Source organism: Mus caroli, chromosome 15 (genome assembly GCF_900094665.2).
Source record: "Mus caroli chromosome 15, CAROLI_EIJ_v1.1, whole genome shotgun sequence".
NCBI classification, from domain to species: domain Eukaryota; kingdom Metazoa; phylum Chordata; class Mammalia; order Rodentia; family Muridae; genus Mus; species Mus caroli.
Genome location: NC_034584.1, coordinates 75,328,575 through 75,351,837, shown reverse-complemented (window position 1 = coordinate 75,351,837; position 23,263 = coordinate 75,328,575). Strand labels below are relative to the sequence as shown.

The following is a 23,263-nucleotide window of genomic DNA, read 5'->3' as shown; positions in this document are numbered from 1 at the left end:
GGACGTGGCGATTCCCTATAGGCCAAATTCTTGTCACCCGAGGTGACGTTGTCAGGCGGGCAACTGGCACCATGAACGGTTAATGCCAGCACATGCGCGGATCACTTGTTCATCTCCAGAGGCAGGCGATGTCGGCGCCATCTTATAATGGCGACGATGTGGGGTGGCGCCCCACAGTATCTGTCTTTTGTAGCAGGCTTATTTTACTCAGTAGTATCCCCGAGATTCAAGTCTATCGTAGCATTTCACAGAGAGATAACACTCTGCGGTGTGACTGCTTTACATTTGCGAATCCACTCATCTGCTAACGGACACTTGGGTGGCATCCACCACTTGCTGTTGTGAATAGAACACAGGGCTGGGCACCTAAAAAGATGCCCTTGTCTCAAGTCCTTTTGTATATATGTCCTCAAATGGTATCAAATATCATATGTAATTGTCGTGAGTGTGCCATGTCAGAAGCAATGATGGACACATAAATATCTTTTCACAATGTCAGAATTTTTGAATAACAATAAATTTACAATCTCCATCAGTTTCTTTGGCTGTAATTTGCTTTGTCCCAATTTCCCTTGGTAGCTGGCAGTTCTTTTGTTGTGATCTTAGCCACAAAGGTTGTATGTGATCTTATCTTTTAGGTCTCACATTGTAATCAACTGTAATGATGTGTGTGAGCACTAAGGGACACAGAGGGTTAAAGAAGTGGAGGCAGGAGGATGATGGGTGCAAAGAGATTCTGGGGTGCTGTGTTAGCAAATGAGCCTGTTGGAGAGCTACCGGAGATGCCCCTACCACAGAGCCAGGCTGCAGGTTTCACAGGTTAGAACTGAGCCTCAGAGTAGAGGAAAGCTGCTGCTGATGTGGACAGGCCTGTGGAGGCTGCAGAAGTGAGGGGCAGGTCCCCGTGGACAGTCTGGTAGATATCAGATGGCAGTGGAAGTAGGCTGTGTCAGCAGTGGCACAAAGCTGGGCTGCAGTTCCTAAAGTGCTTAGAGCATCTCTGCTGTCTATACTAGTCCCTTGGCACATATGCCAGATGGTCAGATGATAGGTCAGTGTGGTCTGTCAACGTTGTAGTGTTAGACATTTCCTTCATGAGGCTCAGATGAGGGTGTTTCACCCTTCCTTGGTCTTGTATGTCCTAGGGCCTGCTTCTTCTGGTATGTGACCATAAAGTTCCAACCTACTTTGATGATTTTATAGGGTGATACCTATTTTCCTTTAAGGACTTACTGGTGTGTACCTTGAATGTGGTGCTGGACAGGCAGTGGTGTCTGGATGCATGAGGAGGAGCAGACGTGTTCTGTGCCTCTGTTCGAAGTGAAAATTGAGTCATGTGCTGCATGGAAGGTGGAGTGACTGTGTAGCTGAGTGAGCCGTAGTCCTCTGTCTGGCCCTGGGGCAGTGTCCATGCCAGGTGTATCTTTATGGTCCAGGGATTGTTAGGCTTCTCACTCTTCTCTCCGCATTGCTTTCTCTCTTGTGCTAATCATCACCCTAATCAGTGCATGCTGTCTTCATTGAGTATATGTGTGCTCATTGCTTGTTTGTATATTATCTCTACAAAAGTGTCCTTTCTCGTTCTTGGCCTTTTTTTTTTTTAACCAAGCTACTGTTTTTGCATTCTTGGGTTATAGGAATCCTTCATGCCTTGTAATAAACTTCTGGTACCTGGCCCAGCCCCTAAAACCATTGCAGTGTTATGTCTGTCACTGCTTCTTTCTGTTGACCTTAGTTCTAGGTGGCAAGGACAGCAGTAGTAAGTGAAGAGAGAGTCCTTGTCCTCCTGAGGCTTACAGTCCAGTGATGTAAGAAGGACAATCAGGAAGATAAATCAAATGTGCAGTGTCTTAGAAGAGAAGGGCTAAGGGCAGATTTCATCAGAGGAGGAGGGTAGAGAGCTGGGCGGGCTAGCTAAGGAACAGTTTTAGACAGCATGGCTTTTTTCTTTTTCTTTGTTCCTTTTTGGACAGGGTTTCTTTTTGTATTGTTGGCTGCCCTAGACTAGCTCTGTAGACCAGGCTGGCCTTGAATTTGCAAAGATCCATCTGCCTTAAAGGTGTACACCTCCACCGCCTAGGTCACTGTGGCCATTTTAAAAGGGGTGATAAAGACATGCAGAAACATGGCAGTAGTGTTGTAGAACAGAGCAGAGGCCAATGTGACTGCAGAGAACAGGGCCAGGCCATGTCGCATTTCACAGGACAGGAGGTAGGAAGCAATTGGAGGGCCCTTAGCAGCAGCGCAAGGTTCTCCCTGGTGTTCTAACATGAAACCGTTGAGCACTGTGCTGAGCACGCTTGAAGAATAGAGGAAGCAAGACATCAGTTAAGAGCAGAAAGCAGAGAATGAGCTGGAAGTAGGATAAGGCTATAGCCCTTCCTCCTGCAAGGCGCCCCAAGTGGCTCCATAACCTCCCCTAAAGACCATACGTGCAGATGCATGAACCGATGAGGATGAGGACGTTCATTCCCTTCCAGCCTCCCCTAAGACCCAAACCCACCACCACACCCTGTTCTCACTCTTCCAGCCTCTCCAGGAGCCAAGCCCGCCATCACACCCTGTTCTCCCTCTCTTCCTGCCAGCCCAGAGGCTAGTGCACACCCCTTCACTTTGTAATTCTTTTTTTTTTTTTAAAGATTTATTTATTTATTTTATGTATAAGAGTTGTGCGGGTGGTTGTGAGCTATCATGTAGTTGCTGGGAATTGAACTTGGGACCTCTGTTCGCTCCGGCCCCGCTTGCTCTGGCTCAAAGATGTATTTATTATTTATTATTATACAGAAGTATAGCCGGGCGTGGTGGCGCACGCCTTTAATCCCAGCACTCGGGAGGCAGAGGCAGGTGGATTTCTGAGTTCAAGGTCAGTCTGGTCTACAAAGTGAGTTCCAGGACAGCCAGAGCTATAGAGAAAAACCCTGTCTCAGAAAACAAAAACAAAAACAAAAACAGAAGTATAATAATACTTATTATTAAGTAGCTATCTTCAGACACACCAGAAGAGGGCGTCAGATCTCATTATGGATGGTTGTGAGTTACCATATGGTTGCTGGGAATTGAACTCAGGACCTTCAGAAGAGCAGTCAGTGCTCTTAACCGCTGAGCCATCTCTCCAGCCCTCTATTTGTAATTCTTTTGTATGAGTGTGTTCCTTCTGGGCAGACAGCTGAGCCTCACTGCATGTCTATCACTCACAGCTAAGCTCCCCACCCTGACCCCAACTGATGCCACAGTCTGCTAACAGTTCCATCCCCTACCTGCACATTTCGGGGATCCCAGTCATTCTGTCTTCTTGCGCACGCCCGACTCACCAGCAAGAACGATGCTGCAACAGGATCCTTCTGCACACGTTTATTGGGAGAGCTTGATTGCAGAGGCGAATAGACCCCAAGCCCAGAACTGGTGCTGCTTATGTAGGCCTAGGAGAGGCGGGTCTCATACCTGAATTGGTTGTGCTTGGGTTATGCTTACCACCTCATTTGCATGCCTACATCTGATTGGTTAACTTGTCTCTCATCTGATTGGTTAACTTGTCTCTCATCTGATTGGTTAATTTTGGTTATTTCTCAAAACCTCATCTTGGCAAAAAACCTTTACTGCCTACGTATGCATGGTGGCCAGCTGTAGTCAGCGCCACCCTGCAACGGCACATGTGGCTTCCCACACTCTCTGTCAGCCATTTTGGAGATGTCCCTGTACTCATGTGATAAGAAGTGTGGCACTCTACCACATAGAGGAAGAAAGGCACTCTGGCATTACCCCACAGACACCACCTTCAGACAGAGTAGCTTTGGTTGTGTGGCAAGAACAAGGTAACTACTATAGCAGGAAGGCATGCCATTCCCTACCACATGGGATGGATGGCTGTGTAGGGATCCTCTCCCTCTTTAGTCCAAGATGCTCCGCAGTAGAGGGCTTAGCTTCCCACCCACAGCAGGAGCAATGCCACTCCACATTCTCCCAAGATCATCTTTGCTCTTACTGGTCCCTGGCTGAGCACCAAGTGTTGCATGACTTTTCCTGAGGAGATATACTCTGATGTCTGCTCATCTCAGCTAGGGATCCCAAGTTCAGCTTGATGGACAAATGAGTTTATTGACCTTACTTAGAGGAGCATACTCAGGCTGTTAAAGACTGTGGGTGATCCCAAAACAGCTACATCACTAGGAAGCCTCCCTCCAGCATGGATGGCTACTTCCTGAAAGCTACATAAATAAGTACCCCCTCTAGTCAAATTGGCATCTCCTGTATACTTTAGCACTTCTTGAGGCAGTGTACAGATTGGGCAGAGTTACCTACAACTGAGGGAGGAGGGGTTGTAGAAGGATTGGCTACAGTCTAAGATGAGGGTCCCATGGTCCATCCCTACTCCTTCTGTGAGTGGGTGTGAAGATGGTGATGACCAGAGCTGGAGACACCGCAGTGACCCAGGCTTAGTTCCCAGCGCCCACAAGATTACTCAGGCTCACAGCTGTCTGTAACTCCAGTTCCAGGGGCTCAGACTCTTCTGACCTCCATAGGCTCCTGTACATACATGCTCTGCTTAAGTTCTCACAGTATGCAGACATAAAATACAAGAGGAATGAAAATAGTGATGACCATACAATGCCTGGAGGACAGTTGTCCCCAGCAACATTCTACCCAGTAGCACATGACAAAGAACCACCTGAAAATTCCAGTGCAGTTGTACTCAGGAAGCCTGAAATTAAAGAATGATCACAAGATTGCGATTCTGAGACTCCCAGTTAGAAGGCCTTCTTTCTAGCGGTACAGAGGCTTTGGAGATGACTTTTGCAATTTTAAACTTCTCCCCATGACACATTTTTGTATCTTAATCCATACCCATTCTTGCAGTAGTCAGAGCTGTCTTTTCTCTGAGCCCTGTCACTGTGTTAGCTCTGGAGAAGCGAGTCTCCATTTCTCTGAGGCAAGCAAGGCACAGCTTTCCAGGTTCTCAACCCCCTAATGCTACGACACTTTAATATAGTTCCTCAGGTTGTGGTGACCCCCAACCATAAAATTATTTTCATGGCTAACTCATGACTGTATCATAACTGTCCTTCACTACTGCTGTGAGTCATGAGTGGTAGTGTAAATATCTGGATTTTCCAGTGGTCTTCAGCCATACTTACAGAAGCGTTCTGCAAAAGGGTCATTGGGACCCCCAAGGGTTTGCAACCCACAGGTTGAGAACCTCTAGCTTTGTTGTTATTCAGATTCCGCTTGAAACTTAGAAGTTTATTATTATTTATTATATTTCTACAGGAAAACCCAATAGACATACCTGGGAGAATCTGGGACTAGATCTCATGAATGAAGACAATGTTTGACATGTTTATGAATTGTAATTTTGAGCAGCAGCACTTTTGAATGCCAGTTGACAACATACTTCCTGCCTCTGATCTGCTCTGGCCAGCCAGGTTTATTCTTACATCATGTTGTGCTCCTCCCTAGGGAGACAGTGGGTTACACTTGAGGCTTTCCTCTGCCATTTTGGGTTATTTCATTTTGTCTTGAGGGGGCAAGAATTGACTTTTGAGATGAGTCACTAAAAAAACTATGATCCTCCTGCTTCAGCCTCCCAACCTTGACCTGCCATTTTCTTCTCTTTTTAAAATGTATTTGCTTAAGTAGTGTGCATGCATTCATGTTTGCAGAGGCCAGAGTACATTGAATGTTGCCTTCTATAGCTCTCTGCCGTGTTCCCTTGAGATGGGGTTCTTTCACTGAGCCTGGAGCCCACTCCGTGTCCATGTTCATTGGGGTGCTGAGGGTCTGAACTCCATCTCCCCAGCCCTGCATCAGCTGGCATCTTTCCAGCTGTGCATCTGAGACACATTTTCATCCTCCCCCCTGAACAAAGCTGTTTATTTTTAAGATTTCAGAAGTAAACAGCTATGTCCCAGTTATTCCTGCTGTGAGGATGAACAACGGCGGCTTCTTTGCCCTGGAAAGGTTCCTGAAATGAGCTGACAGTGGACAGGTTAGCAAGGGAAAAGATACAAAAAGCAATCCCCACCCAAAAGAAGATAGGATGCTAGGAAGTGGCAAATGAAAGGCACAAACAAGCTGGGTGTGGTGGCACACACCTTTAATCCCAGCACTCGTGAGGCAGAGGCAGGCAGATTTCTGAGTTCGAGGCCAGCCTGGTCTACAAAGTGAGTTCCAGGACAGCCAGGGCTATACAGAGAAACCCTGTCTCCAAAACAAACAAACAAACAAACAAACAAAAGAATGAAAGTCACAAATACCCACTGCCTCTCTAGGGAGCAATGGCAGGACGTGCAATAGAACAAATGTACTTAAATTGCACAGGAAGCAACCTCAGGTCAGTGGCTACACAATAACCTATGCACTCCTCTTTGTCCAAGAGTCATTTTTGAGTGGTAGTAAATGGCTTTTAGAGAGGAGTGCGCCTGGAGACCAGAGCAATTTGTGTGATTCTCCCTGGAAGTGAGTTGGCAGGGGAGACAGATTGCTGTTTGTGACAGTCTATCCAGGGGTAGTAACATAACCCACTTTTCTCTCCTGTGACACTCAAGGATGTCATCTTTAGGCAAATAAGGGAACACCAGAGTCGAGCCTCTTCCAGACTCCAAGAGCCTACATTTAAAAATTGCTATAATCCTGCTGAATTTGGGATGCTGTTCCCTGGCCCCATCGTCTGGATTGGGGGGTAGGGTGGCGTTCCCGTGCTCCTTCTCCTGGATGGCCGAATGGTGGTTTTGTGTTTGGTTAGTCTTTCACAGCTCTTGATTTGGTTCTGCTTTCTCATAAATGATATGTTATTGAAAAAGAAAAGAAAAGGTAGATTCATAGATACTCAAAAGAAAAGTAACCCCTGCTCTTAGGCAAGAAGAGTATTAATTAGAACTCAGGTCTTAGAGCTGAAGCAACACCCACAGATTAGAACCAAAAGGAGTGCACCCCTGAGGGTCTGCCTGTGTGGTGTGTTATTAGGAACTGAAGTTAGTCATGAGGAGCTCTGGAATGCTGCCATTTGCTTGATTATGTAAGTTGCAATTTTTGTGAAGTTTTAAAAAAGCATTGTCAAGTATTTTTTGAGTGCCTCTCCATCCATTCTGACTTAGAGGATGAAGGCAGTCCTTGATCTTCCCAGATGCAAAGCTTTGCAATGACTTTTGATCCCTCCATTTAAATATTGTGGTGCACTTTGTACTCGAGGCTGCCCTCAGAACCTTTCAGTCTTTCTGCTGTATTAATAATGGGAACATGGAAGCAGAGCCTTAAATAATGGCTGAATGTTAGTCTTGGCTGTGTTGCTCCTTGTGTTTTGTGCACACCTACTTCTTGAATAGAGCCTGAAGGACGTTTTGATTTCTAAAGAATCTGACTAAAGGGCAATGGATTTCATTTATTTGGGATGGTGCATACACTGCTTTTCTGTGTATCCCCGGGTTCCAAGCTCTCCCATGCTCTCTTCCTCTTCAGGGAGTGGGGAGGTGGGGGAGGTGCAGGGGGGCAGGCAGGCAGAGACACCACATTTGCTGGCCTGACTTTCCCAGATCCTGATTTGTCTCCGTGAAGTGAGGTGCACATCATGTCAAGTAGGCATGTATTCTGAACTCTGGACAGATAGGCTGTGGGGCACTGGTGCCTTTGGAAAGAGTCGAGCAAAGATCTCCTGTGGCAGGCACAGCCTTTGCAGACTGTGCTCAATGCCTTGAGAGAATATATGAATAGGGTCAGAGCTACCGATGGCTTCTTGGTATTCTGTGACTCTGTAGAAATGCAACTCATAAGATTACTTGGTACTGACTTTTAGTTGGGGAGATATGTTGGTACAGTGCTCCTGGAAAATAAGCAGAAAACCGTCTTACTTTGGTAACGGTATGAAACCAACAAAACTCAATAGATTTGAGTTGCTTGGCTGCTTTCACAAAGTCTATCCTTGATTAAACTGTTTTCTCTGTAGGGTTTTTTGAGATTCCTTACACGAAAACATGTTTTTGTCTGTGTTGTGTTTAGAGGATTTTTTGGCAAGGGGGTGGGGCTTCCTTTTCTTCTTCAGGATCCTTCTTGTTTATTTATTCTTCAGGGCTCAGCTGGAGCCTGACAGTTCCATTACACATGCTCACTGCCTGTCCCTTGGTTGACCTGTAGTTATTAAGTAGACACCCTTTGTCAGGCATTTTGTTACAATCCTATATGGTATTTTCTTTAATCATTTCAGGATGATGAGAAGTTTTAGTTTCTCAAGATGCTGTTAAATTGGGACCATGTGTTTTCAAAGAAGCACCTGGCTCACATGGCTGCTCTGAGGCAGCCTGTGGGGCCAAGGCCGATCTTCATGCTTGTAAGGGTCACAACGCCTGGAGCTGGCTCCTTTCGGTATTTTGTGACACTTTGTAACTGCTGCCTGCTGCTGGCTGTCCTAATCCTCTGAGTGATGAGCTCTTCTGTGAGCTTTTGGTCCCAGTTGAAGCACTTGGAAATGTCAGTCTGTCCTCCCACCTGTCCCCCAGAGTACCAGATCATACTGGTTTAAAACCCTGTGCTACTTATGTAACAGTGGGCTGTTGTTTCCTCTGATGCAGACATGGATTTAGCATGGTGTCATTCTCCTCTCTCTCTATTATTTAACAGTTGTGTTTAAAACAATATCAAACTGCTACTTTGTTTTGTTTTGCACTTCTGGTGATTAAACCAGGCCTTGCATGTGTGAGACAATTGCTCTATCTCTGAGTTAAATCCTCATCCCCAAATCACCATTTTGAATCTTATTTAAAAAAAAAAAATCAGCAAGTGATTGCCCTCACTGAGTGAGGAAGGGAGTTCTCCACATTGTTGTGTGAGGAAGCCCTGCTATCAGCCGGGCTTCCAGATGGCTTCTAACAGCAGTGGCATGTGTTGTAACCCAGCACAAAGTTAAGCTTTACCTGAAGTCAGTGGCAGAAATAGAAACTGGCTTATTGGTGTAACTTAAGACAGCGAAGATAGCGGGGAACCGTGCTTTCAGGCGTCTTTCTCTGTTTTTAAGGAGTGGTGAATGTGCTGCTGACGACTCCGCTCTGGGTGGTAAACACCAGACTGAAGCTGCAGGGGGCAAAATTTCGGAATGAAGACATTATACCAACTAACTACAAAGGCATTATCGGTAGGTGTCTCTGAGATGTGTCCTTTCTGTTTGAACTCTGTTTCCACAGAAAAGCTGCCTAGCAGACAGCTTCAACTGTCAGGAAGCCATTGTTTGCCTGTGTATCTGTGGTCCATAGAACTGATCTGGGCTGAGTCTCAGCCCTGAACATTCTCCTAACAGTGGCACAAGAGGACACACCTGCTGTGCTGCTGCATCGTACCTGGTAACACACCTAAGACTAGGGTAGAGACTTGTATTATCCCCAAGGAGTAGATGGGGAGACGGGGAGTATGTGAGTTTTTACTTAGTTTTTTGCTAGGTATTAAACCCAGGACCTCAGGTGTGCCCAGCAAGCATTCTACCCCTAACGTAAATTGTGATGTTGTTGTTTTGGTTTGGGGTTTGTTTTGTTTTTAAGACAGTCTCTTGTAGCCTAGGCTGGCCTCATACTCAAGATGATCTTGACCTTCTGATCCTCCTGCCTCCAAGTCTCAGAGTACGTCCCAGTGCTGTGAGAGTCTGAACCTGTGGCTGTGTATATTCTAGGAAAGCACGATACTGAGTTGTATCCCCAGCTCAAGTGCCTCTAGTTTTTGGTTTTTTGGTTTTTTTGTGTTTTGTTTTGTTTTTTTGAGACAGGGTTTCTCCGTGTAACCCTGGCTGTCCTGGAACTCACTTTGTAGACCAGGCTGGCCTTGAACTCAGAAATCCGCCTGCCTCTGCCTCCCAAGTGCTGGCATTAAAGGCGTGCGCCACCATGCCTGGCTAGTTTTTTTTTAAGACAAGAATTTTGCTGTTTCCCAGGCTGGCCTTGAACAGGTTGAGGCCTACACTGGCCTCAAAGTACCTACATTACAGGTGTGACCCACCACACCCAGCCTGGGATTGGTTTTGAGACAGTCTCATTGTGTAACCTAGGCCGGCCACAGACTTAAGCTCCTCCTGCCCTTTAGCCTCCCCAGTGCTGGTGGTATCGGTGCTTACAGTACAACCAGCCCGTGTTCCTGTTTTTAAAGAATAGTGCACCTTTTACTCCATAATGATGTCTTTGGATACCGGGATAGTAGCTGATGGCTTTAAACTTCTGCTTCTTTAAGGCAAGCTCTCGATGTACAACTGGCTTTGAAGTCTTGATCCTTCTGCCTTAGTCCCCAGAGTGCTGGATTGCCAGAGGGTACCACCATACAATGCCTGGCTTTTTAGTGAAGCCACCACTGCCAGGATCTCATTTCTCATGCATTTTTGTTTGTAACAGAAGTAGTTTTCTTTTTTTTTGTTTTTGTTTTTGTTTTTTTTGTTGTTGTTTTTGTTGTTTTTTTTTTTCCGAGACAGGGTTTCTCTGTGTAGCCCTGGCTGTCCTGGAACTCACTCTGTAGACCAGGCTGGCCTCGAACTCAGAAATCTGCCTGCCTCTGCCTCCCAAGTGCTGGGATTAAAGGCATGCACCACTACCACCAGCCAGAAATAGTTTCCTTGTAAGTCGTTGGTCATAGATTTCAAGAAAAGATCTTACCTTGTGCTATGCTTGGTCGTGTGGAACACATGGTTTACAGTTCCCAGCTGTGCTGACAGTGCAGCAGTATCAGGGAAAGTTCATGTGATGGAAGTTGGCATCACACTCTGATGCTTATTTAAAAAGTAGTTAACTCCAGTGCATGGCAGCCCACTCCTGTTGTCTGAGGCAGGAAGATACAGTGTTCAAGGGTTATACTATACTGGGTTACATAGCAGGAACATCTTTCAAAACAAAAGACAGATGAACAGAAAAGTACCTAAGTAGGGAATCTGCCCCCAAAATATTATTGAGAGGATAGTTTCTATCTGGGCCCATTTGAACAGAATAAATGTCTTTTCTAGTTAGGGCACTGTCATGGTGCTTTGCAAAAGCCTGACTTCTTGCTTAGATGCATTCCACCAGATTATTCGAGATGAAGGGATCTTGGCTCTGTGGAATGGCACCTTCCCCTCCTTGCTGTTGGTCTTCAACCCTGCCATCCAATTCATGTTCTATGAAGGCTTAAAACGGCAGCTTCTAAAGAAGCGGATGAAGGTAATCCCTAACTTTAAAATTGTCTAAAAGGAATGCCTGTTTCCTCGGTCGATTAAAATGGTCCCTCCTCTACTTTCCAGCTCTCTTCTCTGGATGTGTTCATCATTGGCGCAATAGCCAAAGCGATTGCCACTACAGTCACCTATCCCATGCAGACGGTACAGTCAATTCTGAGGGTGAGTGCTGGGGTTCTCCTAAAGTAAGGCCAGTGACAACTAAATTACATCCTAAAATCGTAAAGGCAGTGGTGCAGGTGGTGTGTAGCCTGTGTGGTTCTGCCCATTTTCCTCTCTGTGCGATGTTTTGCTAACCAGGCTTTAGCCTGACTTTCTGCATGACGTGGAATGAGGGTTACATTGGAATTTCTTAGTAATATATGGTCTCAGAAAAACCATATGTGTGGAAAGATTCCTCAAGGACTCCCCAGGGTCTCTTCTCATTCACGTTGTTTGCCTTGATGATCCTTGATAAAATCAGAGGTTAACTTTTTTTTTTTTAAAGATTTATTTATTTATTATATGTGAGTACACTGTAGCCATCTTCAGACATCCTAGAAGAGGGATTCAGATCGCATTACGGGTGGTTGTGAGCCACCATGTGGTTGCTGGGATTTGAACACGGGACCTTTGGAAGATCAGTCAGTGCTCTTAAGCTATCTCTGAGCTATCTCTCCAGCCCCCAGAGGTTAACTTCTATAGTTCACTCATGGATAGTTAACAATTTAACTGTTTCAAAGCACTTCAGATTTCCAGACATTTGGTTGTTTACACATTCAGACATTTTTAGACACTGTGAGAAGCTGGGGGTACAATGTAGTCCCTGTCCTCATGGAGACAGCAAGTGAAAGAACCAGGTAATTATTCCAGTCTGAGTCAGCTGTTCTGGACATGAGCAGCAGTGGCTTACTGAAGAGGAACAGTGGAGTTCCTCCTGGATGATTGGGCTGGATCCCCAGCTCTCCTGAGAAGCACTCTGGAGTCAAGATGCACGGGAATGTGAAGCTTGTGCTGGCTAAGAGGGAGAGAGCCGGCAAGAGCTTGCTTGTCTTAGAACTGAAGGGGGCCTCTGTGGCCAGGAGTGGCTTGCCCAGCTGGAAACTAGAATAATTACAGGAAAGGTAGCTGTAGGTGAGGAAAGCGGATGGCAAGATTTTATTCTCAGCCCAGCAGTTAGCCTCTAAGGTGCGACGTAGCATGATTCTGAAAGGCCTGTGTGGCTCTTCTGCAGTGGATTGGTCAGCTGAGGGGGAGAGTCTGCATAAGAGTGTTTGCTCTGAAATATATGACCCTGAGTTTAAATCTTTAGCACCTTTGTAAAGAGTCAGCAGGCATGGCTTCCTGTGCCTGTAACCCCAACATGGGGTTGGGGAAATATGGGAGCAGAGGCAGGCAGATCTTGAAAGCTGGCTCGACAGCCAGCCTAGCCAAAATGACAAGCTTCTGGGTCAGTGAGAACCATTTTGTGGCAGGGATCCAGAGAAGAAGGCGACAGAGGCCCCTACTTCACCTCCACATGCACACAGGTGCATCCTCCACTTTCACAGGCTATTTGAACCTGTTTCTAGTTGTGGTGTGGCTCAGCCCTTGGCACACACCTTTAATCCCTCTGGTTGGAATACAGACTGGCCTTTGGACCTCACCTTTAATCTCAAACAATAAACTAACTAGTTTGTAGAAGGAAGCTGCGTGTTTAAAAATACTATGTTTAATTAAGTATCAGACAAAGAAACAAGCCAGAAAAAGATTTGACAGGATAGAATATGCCCAATTCTCAAGAGATGAGAGAGGAAAGAGAAGCTACTTAAGGGAGAAAGAAAGAACAGGAGGAAGAAAATACAGTCCAGGAATACAGTCGAGTTCATGGAGAGCAGTGCAGTAGAGTTGAGAGGGAGAGTGGAGCAGCACAGAGAGGGAGAAGGAGGCAGCTTTACCAGGAGAGTTTTACAGAGACAGATTGAAGAGAGAACAAGCTAGACACAGGTGAAGACAGAACAAGCAAGAAAATGAGAAGGAACCGGAAGACTAGGACAGATTGCTAGAGTTAGTTTGAGGCCAAGGAGAATTCAGAGGCCAAGAGAAAAGCCAGATTGAGTAAGTCAGCTGGAAGAGGAGTTTGAGCCAGACCAGCTGAGTTGAATTAGAACGAGCAAAAAAAGGAGAGCGTATTCAGCAGCAAGTCTCCGAGGCTGAAGACATTCTAGGCCTAGATTAGATTGTACTGAGGCTAGAAGCTTCCAGGACTAGGCATAGGTTAGGAGAGGAACAATTACAGCAGGAAAATAAAAGTTATTTTACACCTCCCACCCCCGCCCCCCAGGCTAAAGAGAAAAAGAGGGCCAATCAGGTAAGAGACCATTTTAGTAATCCAGGTGAGGGCATGGTAGCCTAGGCTAGGTTAGCAGCAATGGAGATAGATAGGGTGTGGACAAATTCAGGGTGGGGCTTAATGTGTTGCTTACTTAGCATGTGCAAGGTCCTGGGTTCGCTCCCCTGCACTACAAAAATACTGTTAAAAGTCTGTTCTAGAGGGGCTGGCGAGATGGCTCAGTGAGTAAAAGCACTGACTGCTCTTCTGAATGTCCTGAGTTCAAATCCCAGCAACCACATGGTGGCTCACAACCATTGGTAATAGGATTTGATGCCCTCTTCTGGTGTGTCTGAAGACAGCTACAGTATACTTATGTATAATAATAAGTAAATCCTTTTTTTAAAAAATCTGTTCTAGAAAGAACATTTGAAAGATTTATTGCTAAAGAAAATGAAGGTGGTGTCTCAGTTAAAAACTCTACTTTCTATGAAAAGTGTTTTTTGCTAATGTGCTATTTTTGGTGAAATTGGCTCTTGATGCAAGGATTTCACTATAGTTCACATTCATGCTTTTGACATATCCTGATATATGATTTGAAGAGTGTTGTTTGCGGGCGCTCTGACTGATCAGTGGCTATGTTACCAAGAGGAAGGTCTTAAAGACCTGGAAGTTACCCCTCCCCCGCTACACACACATCTGTGCATCACCCCAGGCATGTGCTTCTGCCTGGAAGTTACCCTCCCCCGCTACGCACACATCTGTGCATCACCCCAGGCATGTGCTTCTGTTTTCTTTTAATCTTTGCTGATAGAGTTATTCCATAACTCTTTGTAAAGATGAAAGTCCCCATGCTGAGGATGTAGTTTAGTGTTGAGGGAATCTATTCTTTATTGAAAAATATTTTTTATTTTGATTTGCTTAATTGAAAAAGAAGATTAATAAACTCTATGATCCTAACTGGATACTTTTTATCAACAGGATGCTGTGTTATGAGATGTTACACCAGTGTAATTTCCTAAGTAGAGATTAAGATGAAGAGGGGTTGGAGAGATGGGTGGTTTAGAGCAGAGGACCCAAATTCACTTGTGCAGCATTCCAGTGGAGAGAGAGGTTCACCACCTTCCATGACTCCAGCTCCTCGGGACCAAGGCACTGGTGTGCAAACGTGCATATATCCATATTCTCACACACACATATGTACATGATTAAAATAAAAATAAATATTTTTTAAAAACAAAATTAAGGTAAAACAATAATAAATAGTAATTATCTTTTTTTTCCTCTTTCCATCCCAGTTTGGACGTCATAGACTGAACCCAGAAAACAGGACCCTGGGAAGTCTTCGGAATGTTCTCTCTCTTCTTCACCAGCGAGTCAAGTGAGCTCTGCTCTCCCTCTCAGCAGCCTCCTTTACCAGGGAGGGTGGGGGTGGCTACCTGTGCTGTTCTTGCTTTAGCACACACAGCTGCAGCCTCAGACACCTCTCCTTTGTGTTCAGGTTTCTCTCAGTTTAGGAGTTTAGTGTGATTTCAGCAGTGCAGGGGATTTCAGAAAAGTTCAGCTCTTTATCCTTTGCTAGTTATAAATACAGGGCTCGTTTGGAAAGGGACCCCCAGGCTGGGAGTGGAGCTTGGTGGTGGAGCCTGGGCTTAGTATGTGCATGGCCCTGGGTTCAAACGCTAGGACCAAGAAAAAATAAAGAAGTATGGCTGAGCGGGCATCATGGCACACTCCTTTAATCCCCGCACTTGGAAGGCAGAGGCAGGCAGATCTCAGTGAGTTTGAGGCCAGCCTGATCTATAGAGCAAGTTCTAAGCCAACCAGAGCTACATAGTAAGACTTGTCTCAAAAATAAATAAAATAAAAAACTCAACCAATATAAAGCCAGTTAAATATCAGTAAAAGTTACATATATACATAAATTTTAAAAAAAATTCCTCTCGTTCCTCTCTTAAGAGGTAGTCACTGTAAAGCACTCACATTTCTAGAGAATTATACAAAACATATATTTCAGTATGTCTTCAGTGTGTGTATGTGTGTATATTATACATCTTACTATTTTTATTTTACTTTTTAGAGGCAGAGCTTGCAGTGTAGCCCTGACTGGCCTAGTACTTGCCAAGTAGACCAGGCTAGCCTCACACTTGAGGCAGTCTTGCCTCATCTCCTTTTTATAACCTTGATATGACAATTGTAGACTTGTACTGGCTTCCTGTGATGTAATCCACTGTGATTTATTCACCAGGCAGCTACTGCAGAGTGCCCAGGCTGTCTGAAGGTTCCTTATAGACATTGCTGAGTGAAGACTCTAAACTGAGCCTTGTACAATTAAGCAATCATAATTGTAGAGAAGGCCCTTTATGTGGAATTACCTAGTTAAGAGAATTAGAACACATAAAATTCTGATATTTTATAATTTCAAAAATTATAGATTTAGACATTGCCAGTTAACCCTCAAGAATGACAGCAATTAAATTTTCTCCAGCACTGAGAAGGTTGAGAAAGATGGCCGTCACTAAGAGCGTTAACTAAGATCTTCTCAATTGGAAATTGATGAGGTCCTATAATTTGCAAAATAACTGTTTTCACATCTCGTTTCTTGGTCTTGTTTGGTCCTCACTCAGCCCTGTAGAAAAGCAATTATATTCTCATTTTGCAAATCAAGAAACAGATTTAGAGAAAGCATTTTGCCCAGTACTAGAGAGGGGCAGAGCCACATGAATGGCTACCATCCTGCCGTAGTGTGTTCTGTAGTGATGGAAACACCTGCACTGTCCAGGCGGGTTGTGACTAGCTGCATCGAGCTGTTGAACATATGGAATGCTGCGATGCTACCGAGAAACCCAGTTTCCATTGTTTCATCTTTTTGGTTTTTCAAGTCAGGGTTTCTTTGTGTAGCCTTGTCTGTCCTGGAATTCATTTTGTAGACCAGGCTGGCCTCAAACTCCTAGAGATCCACCTGCCTCTTCCTCCCGAGTGCTAGGATTAAAGACCTGTGCCACCACTGCCTGGCCATTGCTTTAATTTTTATTTGCCACATCTGGCTAGTGGTTACTGTCATTGATAATGAAATAACATACTAAGGCTCTCCAATTGTATGTGATCAAGAAACACCTGAAGAGAGGCTGGAGAGATGGCTCAGGGGCTAAGAATATCGGCTGCTCTTTCAGAGGACTTGGGTTCAGTTCTGGTACCCACGTGACACTTTGTAATTTTGAAAGTGTTGATTTTTCCTTATCCTGGCTAGCTTCTAAATAAATGAGACAGAGACTGTACAATTTATTTAATCAAGCTTTACAGCACAGTAGCTGAGCAGCTGTTAATCTGTTTTAATCCTCTAAGCGAATCTGACGACCTCTCAACCAAAATCCCCAAGATACTTGCATTTGAGCATTGCTCTAACTCTCTCTGGTCTGGGTGCGTTTCCATGGTGCCCTCTTCTGACCACTCCCCTCTTCCTCTCTGTTTCTCCCTGTCCCCTGGCTGGGATCAGAAGTCCCACCCTATTCTCTCCTCTGCTCAGCCATTGGTTGATCAGCTTTTATTGACAAATCAGAAAATAAATGAGGAGCGATGGTTACACAGCACTAAGGCAGGAGATATTTAGATAAGCATTACAGTGTCACGTCTAGATTGCCACTAGACATGGGGTCAGAGAAATCAGCATTTGAAAAGTACAGGGTGATCTTTACACAGTACACAATAACATTATGCCTGCAAAGACCAGCTATAACCCCAGTACCAGGGGAGCCGAAGCCCTCTTTTGGCCTCCTCAGTCACTGCACACATGAGAAATACAGACAAAACAACATACACATAAAAAATTTTAAGTAATAAAAATATTTTTTAAAAAGTAGGGTAGTGGTGGCAGCTCATCTCTAATCCCAGCACTTAGGAGACAGAGAGGCAGGCAGATCTTTGTGAGTTCGAGGCTAGCTTAGTCGACAGAGCTCCAGGATAGCCATAGCTACACAGAGAAACCCTGTCTCGGGGAAAGAAAAATTCAAGTCAACCTCTGGGCTTTACATGTGCACACACTCACACACACACACACACACAATATTGTCTGAAGCCAGGTGTGATGTACAGGAACCAAAGTTGAAGACAGCCTTGGTTACATAAGAAATTTGAGGCCAGAGGAAGCTACATGAAGACCCTATCTATAAAAAAGAAAACCCAATTTGTCACAACATAGATTTGTACCTTCCCTGCAGGACACAGCCTCAGAATCTGCAGTCTCAGTAGCCCTGGCTGGGCTTTCCATTGTGGGTGATGTCACCCTGAAGGGCACAGGGGGTGGTCAGTGAATGGGAAAGGCATGGGTCCAGTCTTGCATCCTGTTTTTCACATGATTGCCCGGCAATAGATGTTTCACAGCACATATATAAACTAGCTTGATTTGGACATCAGATTAGTTGTAACATGGACCCACAAGCCGGAGTTGCTATAGAACTGGCATAAGAGACTAACTCACTCTCAGCAAATAGTTTTGGAGCCATTATGTGCTTTGAGTTTCCGGTTCTAGCCAAAGCATTCTTGTCTGGGGGGCTCTTACATGCTGGTCCCGGGCTAGCCTGCTCCTCCTCACCACCTGGGAGCTTGTTGGACATGCAAAAAAAAAATTTTTTTTTTGAGTCCTATCCCAAAGTTAATGAGTCATATATTCCTTGAGTGGGCTAGCAGATCTGTATTTTAACCAGCAGTCTGGGTGAGTCAGGTGCTTGCTGAATTTCATTTGAGTCCTAGGACCAAATGTGTAGGCAGTCTGAGGATCAAAGGACTCCTCATTTCTGTCTCTGTTCTTCGTTCTATTGAGGTCTAGATGATCTGAACCAATTAATGGCTTTCCTACCACTTAGGGGCTGTTATGTTGAAATACCTGGAGTTGGGGGCCCATTAAACATAGTTCTTAGACCTCTGGTTTGGGCATTATGATGATGGTTTCAGAAGCTTTCAGAATCTGCATCTTATTAGTGCAGTGTTGCCAGCACCCTACTAGCTAATGACAGTGCTCATAAAGACAGTATCAATGGCCCCTCACACTGAGTCTCATCTGTCCACCTTCAAAGCTAATACTCCAGCAGCTGATTGTTGGAATTGAAAACCTCTGCTGCTTGTTTTGATCCTAAAGAGAAACCCTTTCAAGGAGAAGCTGCCAGGGCGTTAGATCTAACACAAGAGCCCATTTTTACAAAGAAAATCGATTTTTTTTTTCCCAACCTCTTTTCCTTTTAGGCGCTTTGGAATAATGGGACTCTACAAAGGCCTGGAAGCCAAGCTGCTGCAGACAGTGCTCACAGCCGCCCTCATGTTCCTTGTGTACGAGAAACTGACAGCTGCTACCTTCACCATAATGGGCCTGAAGAGCACACATAAGCACTGAGGCCCGCCCACGGGACAGTGTGGAGGCGCAGGTGCTGCACAGAGAGAAGAGGCACAGTTCTCCTTTCCCATTGGTCCCATCCACACCACAGACATTCCAGTCGTTGGCTGTAAAGGCATCAAAGGCTAAACAGGGAGTATAGCCAGCTAAGCCTGTTGCCTTTATGGTTTTTTTGGTGTTTTTATGGTGTTTGGTTGGATTTGGGGGTAGAGGTTAGACTGATATGAAAATATTGAAACCCTGAAAATGTTAAGTTTGTGGGTGTTCATTCATTTTTCTCAAGAGGAGCGGACTTTCCATTGAAGGCTTTTCTCAACTTTGCCACTTGTTTTCTTTCACTAAATTCTCTCCCAGGTTCCAGGCAATTCAGTACCATGATTCTCCTCAGATGCTTTTCTGTCTTAATCTTGGTAAAGAGTTCCTCTGAGAATAACATCATGACTGTGCCATGGGCATGACTTTGTTTCCATCTGACTCTTTTTCCTCCTGCTTTAAGAGAGTTATTTATTTTGCGGGGGAAATGAAAATTATTAACCTAAATGATTTTCTTAAAATTTGTAAATGTCAATTATTCATTGGTGTTTGACATAGTTTTTTTAATACATATTTATTTCGAATTGTTTTTTATTACAAAAAAAAAAAAAGCCTTGATGTTGTATGTCCATTCGTGCAAGCTCCAATCACATAGGCCTCAATAAATTGTCAGCACACACACAGAAAACATTCATGAAAGTCGCTCTTGATTAAGGCCTGAAGTGTGTGCGGTGGTCTGACTGAGAATGGCCCTGTGGTGTGCTTAGTTTCAGTTGGTGGAACTGTTTGGGAAGGGTTAGGAGGTGTGGCCTAGTTAGAGGAGGTGAGTCATTGGGGGCTGCCTTTGAGGTTTTAAAGCCCACACGATGTCTCTCTGCCTCATGACTGTGCCTCAAGATGTAAGTTCTCAGCCACTGCTCCAGCGCCATGCCTGCCTTCCTTTCTACCATGGCAGTCATTGCCCTCTATCCCTCTGAAACCCTAAGCCCCAAATCAAGTGCTTTCTTTTTTTCTTTTTCTTTTTCTTTTTCTTTTTCTTTTCTTTTTTTGGGTTTGTTTGTTTTTTGTTTGTTTGGTTGGTTTTTGAGACAGGGTTTCTCTTGTAGTCCTGGCTGAACTCACTCTGTAGACCAGGCTGGCCTCTAACTCAGAAATCCGCCTGCCTCTGCCTCCCAAGTGCTGGGATTAAAGGCGTGCGCCACCACTGCCTGGCTTAAGTGCTTTCTTTTACAAGCTACATTGGTTTTCGTGTTTTATCTCAGCAACAGAATAGTGACTGAGACAGTGTGCAACCGGGTGGTTAGAGAAAGATTGTACAAGTGTGCTGAGAGGCAGGTACCTTGTGTGGACTCTGCAACGCTTGCTCTCTTCCCTTGTAGATTCTGTGGATGCTGTATTTCAGAAGCATTGAATGTAGGTTATTTCCATTTGGAAACATTCCTTAGGGCCCTACTACTGTAAAATATGGCCCACCAAATAGTAGCATTGGCATCAGCTGAGAGCAGGTTAGGCTTGCAGCCCAGGCCTCCTGAGTAATATTTTGTAGTTTAACAAGTTCCCCAGGCCATTCCCATCTATAATAAAGTTCAGGAGATCGTAGGGCCAGTGGCCCAACAGGAGATGAGATTGGCTTCCATTACAGAAGCCAGACAAATATTTCTCTCAAAGGAAAACTACATTGTTATAGAAAAGATGGCCTCTCAGAAATCTCAAATCCCATGTCACCAATTCCTTCCCTCCGAGCACACAGCAGGAGCAGATTACGATAGCTCAAGCTACCCACCCACAAAACAAATTCTCTTCACACTCAGAGAACTCTTTGTTCTCAGCTGCCTTGCTAAGATCAAGTGTGGCTTCGTCCTAGTAGAATCACTGACTTTGTGGTTTGGTTTCTTGTCACGTTTATCATTCAGTCAGTCGGAACGTAATGAGGATTCTGTGAATCCAGACTCTGGAAACTTCTCATGTTTCCTCTTCCCACACCTTTGATGATTTCAAAGGGTGTGATTATTAAACTAGTAATAACTGACGGGGGTTGTGGCATTCAAGAAAACAAAAATTAAGTGAGATCACCTGAACGCACTTTCCCTATGAGAGACAGAACTGGTCCCATTACTATTGTATGTGTATGTGTGGGGACAGGAGCAAGTGGAACTGCGAACCTACATGTGGAAACCACCCGCCATTCAGGCTCTTCCCCTCACCTTTTTTTTTTTTAAAGATTTATTTATTTATTATATGTGAGTACACTGTAGTTGTCTTCAGATACTCCAGAAGAGGGAGTCAGATCTCGTTACGGATGGTTGTGAGCCACCATGTGGTTGCTGGGATTTGAACTCCGGACCTTTGGAAGAGCAGTCAGGTGCTCTTACCCACTGAGCCATCTCACCAGCCCTCCCCTCACCTTTTTGAGACAGGGTCTCTCACTAAACCTGGAGCTCACCGATTTAGCTAAACCAACCAGCTAGCCAGCCCCCAGGGTCCGCCCGCTTGCACCTCCCCGGTGCTGGGGTTATAGTATGCTTCACCATGTCGAATTTCTGCGTGGGGATCCTGGTGCTTGTACTCGGGTCCTCTGGCATCCTCTGCTGGCTAAGCTGTCTCCCCAGATCCCCCTCAAATGAGTGTTTATGATGTGAGAGTCTATTTGATACTTCTCCGACGTCTTCATTTCTTTTGTTTGTTTAGTTGGTTGGTTGATTGGTTGGTTGGATGGTTGGTTTGTCTGTCTGTTTTATTGAGACAGGGTCTTACCCTGTAGATCTGGCTATTCTGGATTTCACTGTGTAAACTATGCTGGTCTCAATCCCACAGAGATCCATGTCTCTGCCTCCAAATACTGGAATCAAAGGCATGCGCCACCACACCTGGCCCCTTTTTCTCTGATCTTATGAGGGGCAGTTTAGTAATGAGGCTCTAGGTAATAACACCTAGCTTTGTAGCCTTTAGTTAGTGACAGGTTAATTGAGCATGTTAAAGAGCTGGTGTCCATTAGAAAAAATGGGGATTTTTTCCCCCTCTTGAATCATGTAGTTACTTTAGACTTGGGAGGATTAAGGATCTTAGAGATCACATCGGCATCACTGCTGTGGAAGTGTTCGTTTCTGTGTTTCATCTCTGCTTTGAAGTGGACACTGATGTTTTACCCTTGACTATTTTACAGTTGACTAAGAACTCTAAAAACTAGACTGTGCCCTGAGAACATAAGCAGCGGGAGTTGGAAGTCCTGGATTTTATTTCCCAACTCGCCACCAACTCACATCTCCTTGCCCTTCCACTCTTTGATAAGTGGAGATGATGATACATCCTACCCTCTGCCGAGGGTGTGTGAGAGCTAACGATGTCAGCTCCATCCCTTTACGATGGGGCTGCCTGCCTGGACCTCAGGACTCTCCAGATTTGTACAGCACTTCCCCTTCTGAAGCTTTTGCTTTTCTTCCTCATCAACCCAGTGTCTCTGTGGAGTAGCCAGGGACGAGTGACAATGGCCCCATTTCATGAACCAGGAAATTGAAATACAACTGTCAAGAGGACTGGCCGAGGTAAAGCCAGGGCCAGAACTGAGTCTCCTGCATTCTGGAAATTAAGAGGACGGGTTCTGGGATTAGACAGATCGTTACTCAGACAGGACTTTCAGGAAGCACAGCTTTCTTAACTGTGCTGTGGAATATACTCCATCTCTGTCTCCGCCACTCTCTCTTCCTCCCTCTTCTTTTAAAAATATTGCTTTATTTTGCGTGAATGACTGTTTTGCCTGTTCACCACTTTCTCAAGGCGGTCAGAAGAGGGCATTGGATTTCCTGGGACTGGAATTACAGATGGTTGTGAGCCACTATGTGGGTGCTGGTGGGAAGTCAATTCAAGTCTTCTGGTGGGACAGCTCTTAACCACTGAGCTTTCCCTCCAGCTCAGGAGTGAAGTTCTTGATAAAGCTAGCCCATGGGTGATCACTGATGTCAGATGAAAACACACTGCGTGCCTTGTTAGAGCTAGGTAAACATCAGTGGTGACTATTACTGTCCTATTGATCAGGAATATGGCTGCCTGGGTATAGCTGTGTTCTCACAGAAGGCACTCTGGATTTTGAGCCAGATCTCAGTTCAGTTTCCACCTAGCCTTGTGGCCACAGATCAATCACTTCGCCTTCAAAACCCGTGTCTTCTCCTATCAAGTGAAATTATTACTTCTCAGGGCACAAGACAGCCGTGTGGGGTCTCAAGCACTGGCACGGTATTTGATGCGTATCTGTGCTTAGCAAGTGCTGTTTGAACTAAGAAACCCTCTTTTCCTTGGGTATTCAATGTCATTCTTTTTCATTGTGAATATTTCTTTTGACGTGTCATGTTTTTATTTTTTTATTATTTTTTAAAAATTTTATACAAAGCATTTT

The 23,263-nt window shown here is 44.9% G+C and overlaps 1 protein-coding gene across 1 annotated transcript in view; it reads left to right on the top strand.

The window, feature by feature from the left end:
- Slc25a17 (solute carrier family 25 member 17) overlaps positions 1-19,565 on the top strand; it is a 44,018-nt gene extending 24,453 nt beyond the window's left edge. Inside the window, exons 5-9 of the mRNA XM_021183911.2 lie at positions 9,002-9,118; positions 11,005-11,150; positions 11,231-11,326; positions 14,753-14,835; positions 18,693-19,565. Of these exons, the coding sequence (XP_021039570.1) occupies positions 9,002-9,118; positions 11,005-11,150; positions 11,231-11,326; positions 14,753-14,835; positions 18,693-18,840 (590 nt within the window). The 3' untranslated portion in view covers positions 18,841-19,565. The remainder of the gene's footprint in view (positions 1-9,001; positions 9,119-11,004; positions 11,151-11,230; positions 11,327-14,752; positions 14,836-18,692) is intronic.
- Positions 19,566-23,263: the final 3,698 nt, after the last annotated feature.